The 14,135-nt window shown below is 41.4% G+C and overlaps 2 protein-coding genes across 4 annotated transcripts in view; one reads left to right on the top strand and one right to left on the bottom strand.

Moving 5' to 3' along the window:
* LOC120531779 (potassium voltage-gated channel subfamily H member 7-like) overlaps positions 1 to 4,942 on the top strand; it is a 440,320-nt gene extending 435,378 nt beyond the window's left edge. For all 3 annotated transcript variants that reach the window (XM_039757502.1, XM_039757501.1, XM_039757500.1), the window contains one exon: positions 484 to 4,942. In XM_039757502.1, the coding sequence (XP_039613436.1) occupies positions 484 to 750 (267 nt within the window). In that variant the 3' untranslated portion in view covers positions 751 to 4,942. The remainder of the gene's footprint in view (positions 1 to 483) is intronic.
* A 133-nt stretch (positions 4,943 to 5,075) lies between these two features.
* gca (grancalcin) overlaps positions 5,076 to 14,135 on the bottom strand; it is a 36,019-nt gene continuing 26,959 nt past the window's right edge. The window contains exons 6-8 of the mRNA XM_039757503.1: positions 6,557 to 6,670; positions 5,867 to 5,925; positions 5,076 to 5,766 (exon numbers count right to left, since the gene is read on the bottom strand). Of these exons, the coding sequence (XP_039613437.1) occupies positions 5,740 to 5,766; positions 5,867 to 5,925; positions 6,557 to 6,670 (200 nt within the window). The 3' untranslated portion in view covers positions 5,076 to 5,739. The remainder of the gene's footprint in view (positions 5,767 to 5,866; positions 5,926 to 6,556; positions 6,671 to 14,135) is intronic.

Below are 14,135 nucleotides of genomic sequence, written 5' to 3'. Positions count from 1 at the left end.
GGCACTGCATGTGCAGACTGTTAACGGTGCTATATACTGTAAAAGACCTTCAGCCTGTGACTGGTCAGAGATGGCCGCCAGTTCACCACTCCTTTTTAGCAGGACGGCTGACCGAGCCTCACAGGTTTTTGACGTCTCGGCAACGTAATGCGGCCTGAGAGTTTATTACAGGATAAACATTGCACCACAATGAAGGGCTGCCATGAAAGGTAAAAGAGGAACTGAACCTCGTCCCACCAAAGCTGCAGCACAACCAGCTCAGTCCGGTTTCCCCCTCGTGACAGATGGAGGCCCCTGCAAGGCCATCTCTTACAGTAGGAAGTGACAAACGGCTAAGAGGGGAAGCGCAGGAGCCCTGCAGTTAGGCAGCGGCTCAGCCACTCCGTGATGCAACTGCAGGCCACATTCATGGTAAGAACGCACAAAAAGCTGCCATGTGCAACAACGTCCAGCTTAATGACGACTTTGCTTCTTCTTTTTCAGAGCCCAGAGTTTTTGGAGCTGGAAAAAGCCACCGTCAAATCCAAAGAATCCTTGTCCAGTGGAGTACACTTGAACACTGCGTCTGAAGAGAATTTAGCTTCCTTAATGGAGCAGGACCATGACCAAACGACGCCGTTTTATAGCCAGCCATCCAAGACGCTGCTTCTTCCAATCAGACATCCTTCTCTGCCAGACTCATCTCTTAGCACCGTAGGAATGTTAGGCCTTCACCGGCATGTTTCAGATCCTGGTCTTCCTGGGAAATAACCACAATCCAAACGCTCCACCCTGGCACCTATCGTGGCCGTTTGTATTTGCTACAAATGGATTCTTCTTACGTTTGACTCAGGGGTCTATAAAAGGATACTGTCATATGCAAGAATACTGTAGATTTTACAAACTTTGTAAGCTTTCAAGTTTTGCTCAAAAATTAAAACGTGTATAAAGAACAAAAAAGAACAAAAATAAATTTGTATGCATTTCCGACGCATCACTGCCAGCAACAGAAGGCACCTTACATGCTAGTTCAAGACACACAGTGCATGTTAGGAACTGTTTGATGTTGCATGTGGTTTCAATCTAAGGATTTACTTCAAGGAGAGTCCATTTTAATGTCTGCATGTTTTATAGGCAATTTGTTTTTTATTTGTACAGACAAAAAAAAAAAAAAACTTCTTAAACCAAACTGTTAAAAAGCACAGAAGCTTAAAATATTCACCTCCCAAGTGATCAGAATTGCGCCTTGTACTCCTTATTTTTTTTTTTTTAAAGTAATGTTTATGGGAAAAATGTCTTCAAGAAAAAAGAAAAAAAATCTTTAAATGTTTAAGAAAACAAACAAAGGCTTTAAAGCCAAAGCAATAAATGTGCCTGAATGACGTTTCAGAGGCAACACGAAGTATCTAAGAATGACCTTATTATGAATTGTAACTGAAGTGCACTACAGGATTTCTTCCAAAAATCAACACAAAAGATTTCACAATTACAACTCACGCGGACACATTACACGGACGGCAGTTAGTGATGTTTCATAAGCTTTTACCATTCATTTCAATACATATCATTTGTTAAAAAAAAAATAAATAAATAATAATGTGTTAACTGTTCATCTATCCAACACTCAATGGGACAGGAATAAGAACAATGGAGCAGCAGCAGCAGCTGAACCGTTCTCAAGTGTTTAAGCCCGTCTCTGGACATCCACCATACCAGATCAAGACGTGTACACTTGGAGGCATTTTCAATTTAGGCAGACAAACAACAATGGCGTTTGTTAGTACAGTATTGGTGAAGACACGCAAGAGAGTTTACGATTAAACAGCCTCACCTACACAGAGGGAGCTCCAGAAATGGCTGATCTTATTAACGGGCCTGTTAAAGAGTTAGTTGTTTTTTTTTATATAAATTAAAGCTTTTGCATGTACTTGCACAATCTTAAAATCATTTGAGATACTAAATCTGTAATTTAGCAATGCACAATGTCTGTCCATAGCCTCCCCAATATTCTATATTTCTGGCGCCGACTTTTAAGCATCTTTCTGATTAGTGACGGCATACATTCAAATATGCTAGATGTATTATTTCAAGCCATCTTCCAAACCCGCTGCTTACCCGGAGCTCAGGGCAGCTGAAGCCAATCCCAGCAACCTGGGCCACAGCAAAGTCCAAAGTTTCCTTGAATTCCAAATTCAATTTTTATTTTCCCGTAGTCCTGATATGGAGAGAAATCAGGCTGAATAATCGACGAGGCACTCAAAGCACTGCCAGATACCTGAAGCATAGGCGTCAATGTTAAACACGCAATCTCCGTAGAAAACCACAAGCACAGATATTCAGTCAAGAGCTTGGACACACACACACACACACACACACACACATTCAGATGAGAGAATTGTTTTGTTTTGTTTTGTTTTTAAATCAAGATACTATTTATTTAATTTAAAAGTACACGCAGGACATTACTACTACTTGAAATGGCAGATTTTTAATTTAATATTCCCATAGGATTGCAAAGCTCCATTTTCAGCAGCCACTCCTTCATCGTCCTAATTGTCAACTCCCTTAGCTTATCCTTAGGCAGGTGCTAATGACAACATTTATTTCTATAACACGTTTTCATATAAATGATGTAGCTCAGTGCTTTACAAGGAAAAGAAAGAGTAAAAAGACAAAATTAATAATAATAGAATTAGGGAACACTAATTAACATAGAATAAAAGTAAGGTCCAAAGGCCAGGGAGGACAGAAATAAAAAAAAAAAAATCTGCAGGGGTTTCAAGGCCACAAGACCACCCAACCCACACTGGGCATGGTAACTAATTAATTATTAGATTCATTCATGCTAACTGGTTATTAGAGAAACCTTTGTAACTGGCATTAGCACCACTGAAACCTGTCACTTTCCACTTGGGTTGTAATAGACTGGCATGCCTGAAGTGCAGCTCTGGGTTCTAAAATGGCCAAAAAGAAATCGCCTTCATAACAGAAGAGATCAGTCAAGCTATATATAATAAATCTCGACTGATACGTTCTGTATCAGATATATATTGTATTAATTTTTTCACTTAATGAAAGATACCCCCATGTGTTCAATTGCCAAGAAACAGAAGAGATCATACAAAACGGTGTCTGCTACGGTCTTGAGGAGAGAGGAACTGCAACTAACAGGCTAGAAAAAGAAGGGGAAGGCACGGACATACAACTGCATAAGCCTCTGTAGTCGGGTCCTCACCTGGCATCTGCCTTCAATAGATGCCAAATAAAATTCCAGCATCGCCTGCAACAGAGAAAAAGCAACACCGGGATGCTGACCAGAACAGACTTTTCCAGTTCTCTTTTGTTCAATGCCTCTGTTCTTTTGCCCATTTTAATCTTTTCTTTATTTACCAGTTTTAGACGTGGCATTTTCTTTGAAATTTTGGCTCTTAGACCAGTATCCCAGCATCATCTATTCTCTGCTCCATAGAAGAAGCCAACTGAGGACCTGTGAGGTGTTTGTCCTTATATCTTGCAGTTCTATAATCGAGGTCTTTCCCTTCATGTTGTATTCTTGTTAGATCCACTTCACCATCTTCCCTCAAGACACTGAGGCACACGGCCGTTTGAAATCTTCTGTCACTTGGAAAGTCCTTCATTCTGAAAGAGAGAGAAGGACCCCAGATCACACCGTATTGACATGTCTGATGAGAAAGCGATTTCATTTAAGCCATTTCCAGACTCACAACTGAACTTTTGGGATGCATGGTACTGGCATTCCTAGAGAAGAGGACTCAGTGGCACTAATGCACTTAAAAGGTTTCTCTAATAACCACAGCTGACCATTAAGACACTGAAGGAACGGCTGCTGAAAATGGGGTTTTGTACCCATCGTTTGACTACTACCGCCTTGGCTGCATTAAGTTACTTTTAATGTTTTTTTTTTTTAAATTCTCTCTCTCTCAAAAGTATCAAATTCAAACAAAGACAAATGCGTGTCCAGACTGCTGGTGCATATACAACTTTTTTGCTCATAATAATATCTTCCTCATGTTAAATTACAGTAAATGAGATCAGGAATATGCCTTTAATATTGAATTCTTTGTATTCCTCTCTGTAAACCACGGTCTGAATCGGCTCACGCCACTCCGGGTAGGCAGCAGGAGATGCCAGGCCAGGACCAGCGCCCCACTTGGGGTTGGTTCACCACACCAGGTGAATTTCAAGTAGCAATTTGGTCCATGATGCACCTCTGAGATGTGGAGAAGATTGCACAAAGTAGATTACAATTACCATTTGTATTAAAAAAATAAAGCATGCTAGAAAATTCACTTCCGATTATGAACAATATGACGTCTTCCTTTATAATTTGTTGGTTTCTTCTTACCATCAATTCAAACTTCCTCGTAACTTGCTTATTTCTGAACTATGTAAATACAAAAAAAACGAATAACTGAAAACTATTTAAAGACAAACTGGACGGATGGCAGTATATCCACGTTATGGCCAAGTGGGCTGCAGACTTGTCGGTTTCTCCTAACGTGGTCACGTCTGAACAGTCGTCTCGACCGTCTCCAGGCTGCTGAACAAATCCACTCTTGTTGCTCTGCTCCAGTATTTAGCAGGCCGACAGGTACGGGTCTGGTACCAGTACTCCCACCGACCGCCACACCAAACCCCCACAATAATGCATCAACACGTATGAAACACAAACAGTATGATCTGGTCAGGCTGGAAAAGGAAGAACTCACTTTAACAAAGATCCTTGAAAATTGCCTATTTTTGCACATTGTCAATTTAGTAGTATTTGGGGAAAAAGTTGATTTTTTTGATCTTCGTGGAACACACTTGTTTTTAAGCATTTATAAAGTCTGCCACTGTATGACATTTTATACAATGTAACACTTTAACAGCTGATTATTTGAATGTTTCTTTTCCTAAACAAATTGTGTGTTCAATTGAAAGAATGAAAAAAAAAAAAAAATTAGACACAGTAGGTTTGGGAAACAGTTCTTGATAATTGTACAAATAATGAAATAAATAAAATGTGTATGATCTTTAGGATTGTTTGAGTCGTGGTTGGGGAATGAAAGTCAAAGTCAGCCCATGTTGGTTTATTTTTTTTTATTAAACTCCATTATCAATATTAAACATTTCTCACTTTTATACACATGGCAATATTGAAAACAGTAAGCATACATTTAACATTAGCTTTGTGACTATTTATATACTTTAGATATTCACTGCAGTACTAATTTCAGAGTTATATACGCCAGAAAGGCTAGCAGGGGTTTTATTTTAACTTTTTTTTTTTTTGTTTTAATTTTGCTTCCCTTCTTCAGAATTACCAACAGCTCAGTTATTAAGAGAAACATAAAGCACACATAATTGCATTAGAGCGGTACTTACTATAATCCACACCTAACTGAATTAGAACAGTACTGTATGAACAATAAAATCAGATTGAAGACCGTGAAGCTACCCTGACTCAGCTCGTGATTAAGGAGGTTTGTGTCCCAAGCCACTTTGTCTACCACATGCAGAACGTCATGCAGATACATTCCAACTGCTCAAGATATGTTTAGGTTACAAAGTTGAATGCATCTCTTTAAAAAAGAAAAAAAAAAAAAAAAGGAAAAAAAAGGTCAAATAAAACACAGTGTTCATTTTGTTTAATTGCAGCATGTTCAGGCAATCAGGAGCCCAGTGGGAGTCGGTATATATAAAAAAAAAAAAAAAATCACCATTTTAAAGTCTTGATTTGGAGTCCTTAGATGAAATTCAGATTGTCATTGTACAAAGTAGAAACTGAAAGAACAAGCAACACCAGATGAAATTGAGCATCCTGAAACCGCCACACACACACACACACACACGGCTTAAACACGTCACTCGGCCGGCTACTTACTTCATCGTAGGAGAAGTTCACAAAGCCCTGCTGCATGTTATCTCTCCTTCTAAAGGTGTCTGCAGAAGAGCAACACAGACAGACAGACAGACAATTAAAATGAAACTCGAGCCGAGCACACCAACGGCTTTCAAATCTGCTTTACAGCCGTCATAATCGCAATTGAAGAAAACAAAAAAACGGCCCAAGAGCCACTTTACAGAATAGCAGGCCACTGAAATTAGTCACATCTGTAAAAGCACCGATATCTGTGTTATTACAAATGGCTGCCTTGGGACTTCATACCACTTAAAACATCAGTAGGCAGGCTAACCATCTCGGTGAAGTGCGCCATATTGACGTGATGGTGAATATGAAGAAGTACTAAATGTGGAATATCATGAGAAATGGGCCGCATGAAGACCACCTCAGACCACTGCAAAGTCAGGTTGTTAGTGGATCACATTGTGGAGATTAGTAGTGTTATGAAGAGTTTCAGGTTTTATCACCAGAGACTAAGTGAATGATGGATGTAGTTCTGCAGGACCCAAACTAAAATATCATCATTACAATAAGCAAATTAAAATAAATAAATAAATCTTCTAGGAAATGCTGTAGTAAAAAAAAAAAAAAAGAGTGAAGTTCAAACACACTTCTGCTAATGGATTTCGTGACGTTATTTGGGTGGATAATAAAAGGGGTTATCCTTACCCGTAAGAGCTCTCAGCTTTATACAGCAGGCCACATAATCGTCAAAATAAATCCTGCCATTCTTGCTGAAACGCTTTATAATGCCACTCAGTGCCTGAGGGCTAATCCTGTATCCTAGGAAACAAAGAAATAAAAATAGAATTGTTAGTGATGACCGATTACATTTGAAACAAGCGTTACTGAAAGTGCACCTTTAAATATGCAAGTGTACAACATAAATGCAAAAGGTGAAGCAAAGGAATGAGAAATGAAAAAGTGGCTCCAGGCGTCTGAGCAAAGCACCACTCAGTCTGTGCCCTGGCTTGATGTCCAAAAACAAGTGTGGCCCTTTAATTGTGAAGTAAATCAAACAAACACAACAGCCCAAGATAGCAGCGCTGGCAGTCAACACAAAGACTGCGCCACAAATGAATGTGCCACTAGGATTCCTGGAGTTGTGGCCGCCACTGGCCATGAATGGCCGACTTGTAACGGCGTTCAAACATGCGAGGAGGCTGTAAAGGGACAAAGCCGTTAAATGAAGTGTTTGTCCAAGCTGCTCAGCACACACAATAACGGGATTAAAAACCACAAAAGAACAAATCACAATGGCTCTACATGCCCACGGCATAAAATATTAAAAGCAATTCACAAATCAAAGTTAAAATATATTTTAATAAGAATACAAGGGCACAAGTGTATTGAGAATATGTAACTTTTTAAAGATGGTGTGCATGCATGTAGGAATTGTGGGTATGATTACAACATGCCAGCGTTATCGTCATCATTATTATTTAACATGACATCTAAAGCCAATGGCCCATAACAAGACTTCCAGGCAGACGGGATTATCAAGTGCGTTGATCTGGTCACCCGAGTGCATCACATGACATGACTTGACTCGAGTCGCAGTGTGTGAGGACAGACACAACTGTACAATGGCTTTCCAGCACAGGTTCCCATTTCCAAAGTATGCCTGAAAAAGCGCAGGGTGTACAGGTATGAGGAGTTCACATGCAAATCGCTGCCTTTTTCTTCTTGTGGTACAAAAAAAAACCACACCCCATGCAACATCAGACAGATGAGCTTCTCATCCATTTGAGGACCAAAATCCCCGGGTCTCTTATTCCTCTTAGCTACGTCACAGGCACTGAACTCTCACCTACACACAAGCCCACTGCTATAAGTCGAGTCACTGGGCACGACTACTTTCACAGGAGTGTGCTGCCACTGCCCCCCAACACGACCCCCTAAGATTAGTGAATGATCAGCACTGGGGTAGGGGAGAATAGTGAAATAGAGACTGGTGTATGGACTGAAGACCACTGTCACATTACACCAAGGGCCAGTTAAGGTGGACTGACAGGGGCGATGCCTGCAGGTCACAAACTCAAGTTACCAAGGCCACATAACAACAACCCATGTTAGAATGGAGTATTTACACTCCATGTCCCACATTCAGTATAAAACACCTATTTAATACGGTCAAGATTCCGTACGAGTTTCCAGAAATATCTGCCCATGCTTCCATGTAAAATCACTTCAACTGGCCCACAGATGTGGCTGGACTGGCCAGAGAACCTCACTTCAGGTCTCTCCAAAGACATCCATGAGGACTCCAAGCACAAAGATGGATAAAAGCACAAGTCAGTCTGCTTAATCTAAAGACTAAGTGGTAGAAGGGAGCTACAGCCAATCCTAGCAACACCTGGTGAAAAGCAGGAACCAATCCCAGACAAGGTGACAGTACATCACACGCCACCCAAAACATCCCATTATAATTTGCTGGAACGTTTAGTCTTTCTCATGCGGTCAGACCAAACCACAATCAGAAGGTTTAACATTCTCAGAAATGCTCAGACACATTCAAAACCCTTTATGATGGGGTGGCATCCTGGCCCAAACCCCCTGGGCTCCAAGTACCAGAGGTACAGACAAAACAAACACTCCCAAGAAGTCACACAGACCTCGGCAAGTAATGAGATACGGAGAGCGGAGCAACAGCTTATGTGAAACTAAGGGACCACTGTTACCATTTTTTTTAAATGGTAATAAATGTGTCACCCAATTGGCACTGCTATTTTCAAGCTGCCCGCACACCACTAGTGGTGCTCAGCACACATCCTCAACCTAGAAGTAGAAAGCCCACATTGTGTGCATCTGCAACCTCTTCTGCAAAATTAACACCCAAGCACCAGGCTTCACTTACTGAATGGGAAAAAAAAAAAAATCCTCATTTGTGTTACAATCGAAAACCAAGTAGGAGTTTGTGTGACTGCCTCACAGCTCTCAAGTCGTGGGCCTGGCACTGCCGAGGCAGCAAGGCGCAAGTTCACGGCATGTAGTGCGACAGGAGCTCTTAAATACGGAATACACTTGACAAAGCACAACAGCAAAAAACAGAACAATGCCTGACATGGTACCTTACCCAAGAGCTTCACAAACATTCAAAAGGGTTCAACAAGAACAAGCAGCACAAGAAAACAACGCTGTATACAAAATAACATCAAGAAAACGGAATTGCAACAAAAAAAAAAAAAAAAACGCAACACCAACAGAACAAACCTGAACACGCACCAAATTTGGAGGTACTGCAGATCATCAAAAAGCGCCTGAAAGAGCCTTTTAAAGAAGGAATGGAGTCGGACGATCAAATTACTGCCAGGACAGCACGCCAAACAGCACAGGTTAGCAGTTCAGCACTCCAAAGATTTAACCGCACGACACCCCTTTGCCATATAATAAAACGCTAAGGGAGGTGTGCCTGACTCCGTTTTGGCTTTGGTCACACAACTTGAATGAGAAAGTGCAAGTGTGAGACACACAAGGCAGAGTACAGGCATAGGAGGCACGTCGAGAGTCACCTTTAAAAAGGGAGACAGGAAAAATAAAAGCGGACAGAAAAAGGACAGTCTGAGCAGCGGGCTTTATGGGAGTATGCGCGAGATAAGCAGCGCTGGTCAGAGATCGAGACACACAAGAGTATGGAGTTGAAAGGCGTGGAGGGTACACGTTGAGCTGGAGAGATTATCACATTTTAAAATTTACATCATTACTGGTCAACAGGTAACATGGCCAGTGTGTGTGTGTGTGTGTATATAAAATTACATACAGGCAGTCCCCGGGTTACGTATACGATTGGGACTGTAGGTTTGTTCTTAAATTGAATTTGTACGCAAGTCAGAACAGGTATATTATTTTAATTATTTTAATAAATGCTATTGTTGACCGACTATAACCAAGTGCTCTGCCAATGAATGATGGAGTTTCACCTCTCTCTGACCTTATTATTTCTACTTTATTTTCCATGGTGATGGTTTTTCTCTTCTTTACTGTATCACCAGCACTTACATCTGATTTGTGCTTCAGAGACATTCTTGAAGAGTGAAGACAAAAGGTTAAGAGGAGCTCTTCTGCACAGCACTGTACACACTATCACAGCAGGCAGGTGCCCCTCGTCCGCACATCTGATGAACTGAGCGAGACAACTTCCAGCTATGTACAACAGTACAAGCAGGCTTGCCATCGAGAATGAATGGGGGCGGCGAGGGGCAGTTCACCACCACACAGTCACCTCCACTACGGTATGCCGCCTGCAGTGTCCTCCCACCGAGAACAAAACACAGTGTGGCCAAAGTAGTAAATCGCCCACCACTGCCCCCATTCAAGAGGCAGCCACCCGAGGCACAAATCGGGTCACCACTTGCAAACAGCCCATCGAGAACGAACGGGGAAAACGTGTGTGGTGGGTGGGCAGTGAAACGCCCCCCTCTGCTCAATCCAGCCTGCGTCCAGTCAGGAGCAGTAGCGTGATGAGCGGGCAGTGAACCACCCCATCAAGCCTCCACTCTGCACATGAGTGGTAGCTGTGGCCCCTGTGACTATGAACCCCGGGTCACTGCTTACCGCCCCGAGAATCAATATACACACTATTTATTTTAGGGTTAGGCAAGTTATTGCGTTAACACATTAATTAACACCAATAAATATTTTATTGCGTGTTGACAACAGTTTTTGTTATTTTGAAATCCTCAGTGTCACTAGCGATAGATAGATATATAGATATAGATATAGATATATATATATATATATATATCTATATCTATATCTATATCTATATAGACCAGAGAATCTTATTTCTCACCATCTCAGAGTCCTTCAGGTGTGTCTTAGCAAACTCCAAGATAGAACTTTTTGGCCTTAATTCTAATCGGTATGTGTGGAGACAACCAGGCACTGCTCATCACTTGTCCAATACAGTCCCCACAGTGAAGCATGGCGGTGGCAGCGTCATGCTGTGGGGGTGTTTTTCAGCTGCAGGGACAGGACGACTGGTTGCAATCAAGGGAAAGATGAATGCGGCCAAGTACAGGGATATCCTGGACAAAAACCTTCTCCAGAGTGCTAAGGACCTCAGACTGGGCCGAAGGTTTACCTTCCAACAAGACAATGACCCTAAGCACACAGCTAAATTAACGAAGGAGTGGCTTCACAACAACTCTGTGACTGTTCTTGAATGGCCCAGCCAGAGCCCTGACTTAAACCCAATTGAGCATCTCTGGAGAGACCTAAAAATGGCTGTCCACCAACGTTTATCATCCAACCTGACAGAACTGGAGAGGATCTGCAAGGAGGAATGGCAGAGGATCCCCAAATCCAGGCGTGAAAAACTTGTTGCATCTTTCCCAAGACGACTCATAGCTGTATTAGCTCAAAAAGGTACTTCTACTTAATGAGGGACAAAAAATTAATTTAAGTGATTTTATCAAAATGGCTGCAATATAACAAAGAGTGAAAAATTGAAGGGGGTCCGAATACTTTCCGTACCCACTGTACACACACTGTGCTAAAATGACTGACACTTGTTTTAGCACACACACTGTAGATACATCATCAACACTACTGGTGGTTCAAAGGGTGTAAGAATAAGAAGTCAAAATGTTTTGGTGAACACATTTTGTTGGACTTGGTCTTAAACAAAAAGGCTAGATGAGTAAGTTTTGCAGTAAAGTTTCCATCTGCTGGTAACTGACAGAAGAAAAGTCAGTATAAAAGCAGGTTTTTGAAGAACTACTGCTCATCTTATTTCGTTTGCTACAAAGAATGTGCACTGCAGATGAATTACAGAACACACAACCAGAGATGAGTTCATGCTCTCCTAATAAACTCATCTGCAGTTCCAGTGTGTACTTTCAGTTTCTTGAACGGACACTACTGAGTCTTTCTGGCACTGCAGGAAAAAAGTTATGCAAGAAGTAGTGTGTTATGTGGGAGTGACACATGGCCAATGAAAGTGAAACATCAAGGAAAGCTAGAAAAAAAATGGAGAAGTGAATGATCAGATGGATATCTGCAGCATCACAGCGGGAGCTAAAGATGAATACTGAGCTACAAGACAGACTTGGGTCCTCGTGTATAAAATGGTGTGTATGCACATAAATGTTACGCACACCCGTTTCACACACCGAGATGCAGAAAAACTAAACTTTGCATAAAGCCACATACATTTTCACGGCAGTCTCAAATTGTGTGTACACACATTTCTGCTCTGTTTTGCAAACTTTTGAAAACTGGCGGCATCCAGTGTCAAAGCTGTGCTACTGTTTGTGTTGTTTCCCTTCTCTTTCACATTTGCATCCGTGACGCAGGATTTATAAAATACATCGAAATTCAAGTTTATTCATAAATTCATTTGATTGTGATCATTCTGCAATAATATAATGGCTCACAGAATAGACAAATTATTCCAACTACCACAGCTGTTGTTAGAAAACATCACAGAGAGAGAGAGAGAGAGAGAGAGAGAGAGAGAGAGAGACGGAGGACTGGCTTCTAAGTCGATTTTCAGTTTCCACGAGCTATCCTCTTGAAGCTTTGTGCTGAACTGGCACCGGCTTTGCAAAGGCAGACTTTGAGGAATTGTGCACTACCTGCTCCTTTACAAGTTCTGTCCACCTTCGGGTGTATAGCCACAGGAGCTTTTCAACATGAACTTGCCAAGTTGCTCCAGTCCAGCTATCTAGGATGGTATGATCTACTTGTCATCCAGATATAAGATTTCCTTACACTGTGTTTGAACTGAGAAACATCAAAAGCACACTTTGCATAAAAATTTGTTTTTCCAGATGCACTACACGCATGTTGCTATTGCAACAATGCAGGACAAGTTACATCAGCCTGGGATGAATCACCAAAAGAACGAGCTCCCATTAATCATCTATAGCGGGATAGCCCATAAAAACAGCAACTCCACACAGTCACAGTGCTTTCACCAACTAGTGTGGCAAAAGGTAAGCAGTCCTTTTAAGGATAGCGGGTCACCTCAAAGAGTCACGTAAACAGCAGGGAATCTATCCATTGTGGCACTCAGCACCGATACTACACTCTACAGGCATCTTCAGAGAATGAACTTGCTTGTAAAATAGAAAGCATTTCCACTCTACTAATGTGCTGGTCTATAAAGTCCACAGAAAGTGTGTTGCATTGTGCAAGCATGTAGTGTGCTGCATAATGAGCTACACAATCGTGGCTTGCCCATACATGAAGAGATGTGGTATGATGAACCCAACCCACCAAACGATCAGCCAAATCGGACGTTACAACTTTGTTTGAATGTAATTAGTAGAATGTAGCAACAAGTAAGGAGATGCATTTATTTTTAACCAATTCATTTCAAATGTGATCAGTATCACATAGTACAGCCCTTAGTTCACTGGCCACATATCTTAGACCATCCACTATTGCATTTTGTGACTCCAGAACAGTGTCCGTCAGCACACAGCCAAGATTGTCTCCCAGCGGTTTCTGAGGCAGAGGTGTGTGTGTGTGTGTGTGTGTGTGTGTGTGTGCAGTCAGCTGTGTCCTTGGTACGGTGGTTAGCTTTTGTAATAATGTGTGAAAGAGAACAAACAGACGGTGGGCTGCGACTTGGTTTTTATATATATATTTTTTTAATTTTGGGTACTGTGCGACTTTCTGAACTTCAACTTTCCAGTATCTCCACTATGCTGTGTCACTCCATTAACTTTCATTTGTTGCTTAAACCACTGCTTAATCCAATAAATAGTATGTTTTTCCTTGTTTTCACTTCACATTTGCTGAAATTCTACAACCCCCCCACAAGCTTTTGCCATTGTCTTAACAAAACACTGAAAGAAGGGGGCGATTTGTATATTCAAATATGCAAAATTCTGGAAGGAGTCGGGTAGGGCTGTAGGCACGTGCATATGCGTTAAACTTCATATTCATTGGGATTTATAAAAGGGAAGGTGTGTGGAACTTGGCATATAGAGAGTGTGGAGGAAACAATTTATGACAAATGGTTAACTTGTGTAAAACTGAAGAAACGGCCGTTGCATCAAGAACATCATTTTATGCAGTACGACTGCTCTCTGCAGAACCTTTACATTCCTTCCAATTAGTAATTATTTCTAGATGAATTGGCAGCTCCAAACTCAGCCAGAGTTGGTGCGGTTGCAATTGTGCCGAGTTGTGGACTACAATCATTCTATGTTCCAGTTTTTTGGCCTTTTCCTTTCATTAAAAACGGTTGGGCACTAAAAAGCCAACATCATTAATCTTTACCTTTTTTTGAGTCCAT

This window comes from Polypterus senegalus, chromosome 6 (assembly GCF_016835505.1).
Source record: "Polypterus senegalus isolate Bchr_013 chromosome 6, ASM1683550v1, whole genome shotgun sequence".
NCBI lineage: Eukaryota > Metazoa > Chordata > Cladistia > Polypteriformes > Polypteridae > Polypterus > Polypterus senegalus.
Note: the sequence above shows the minus strand (reverse complement) of the source record. Positions and strands in the feature narration are given on the sequence as shown.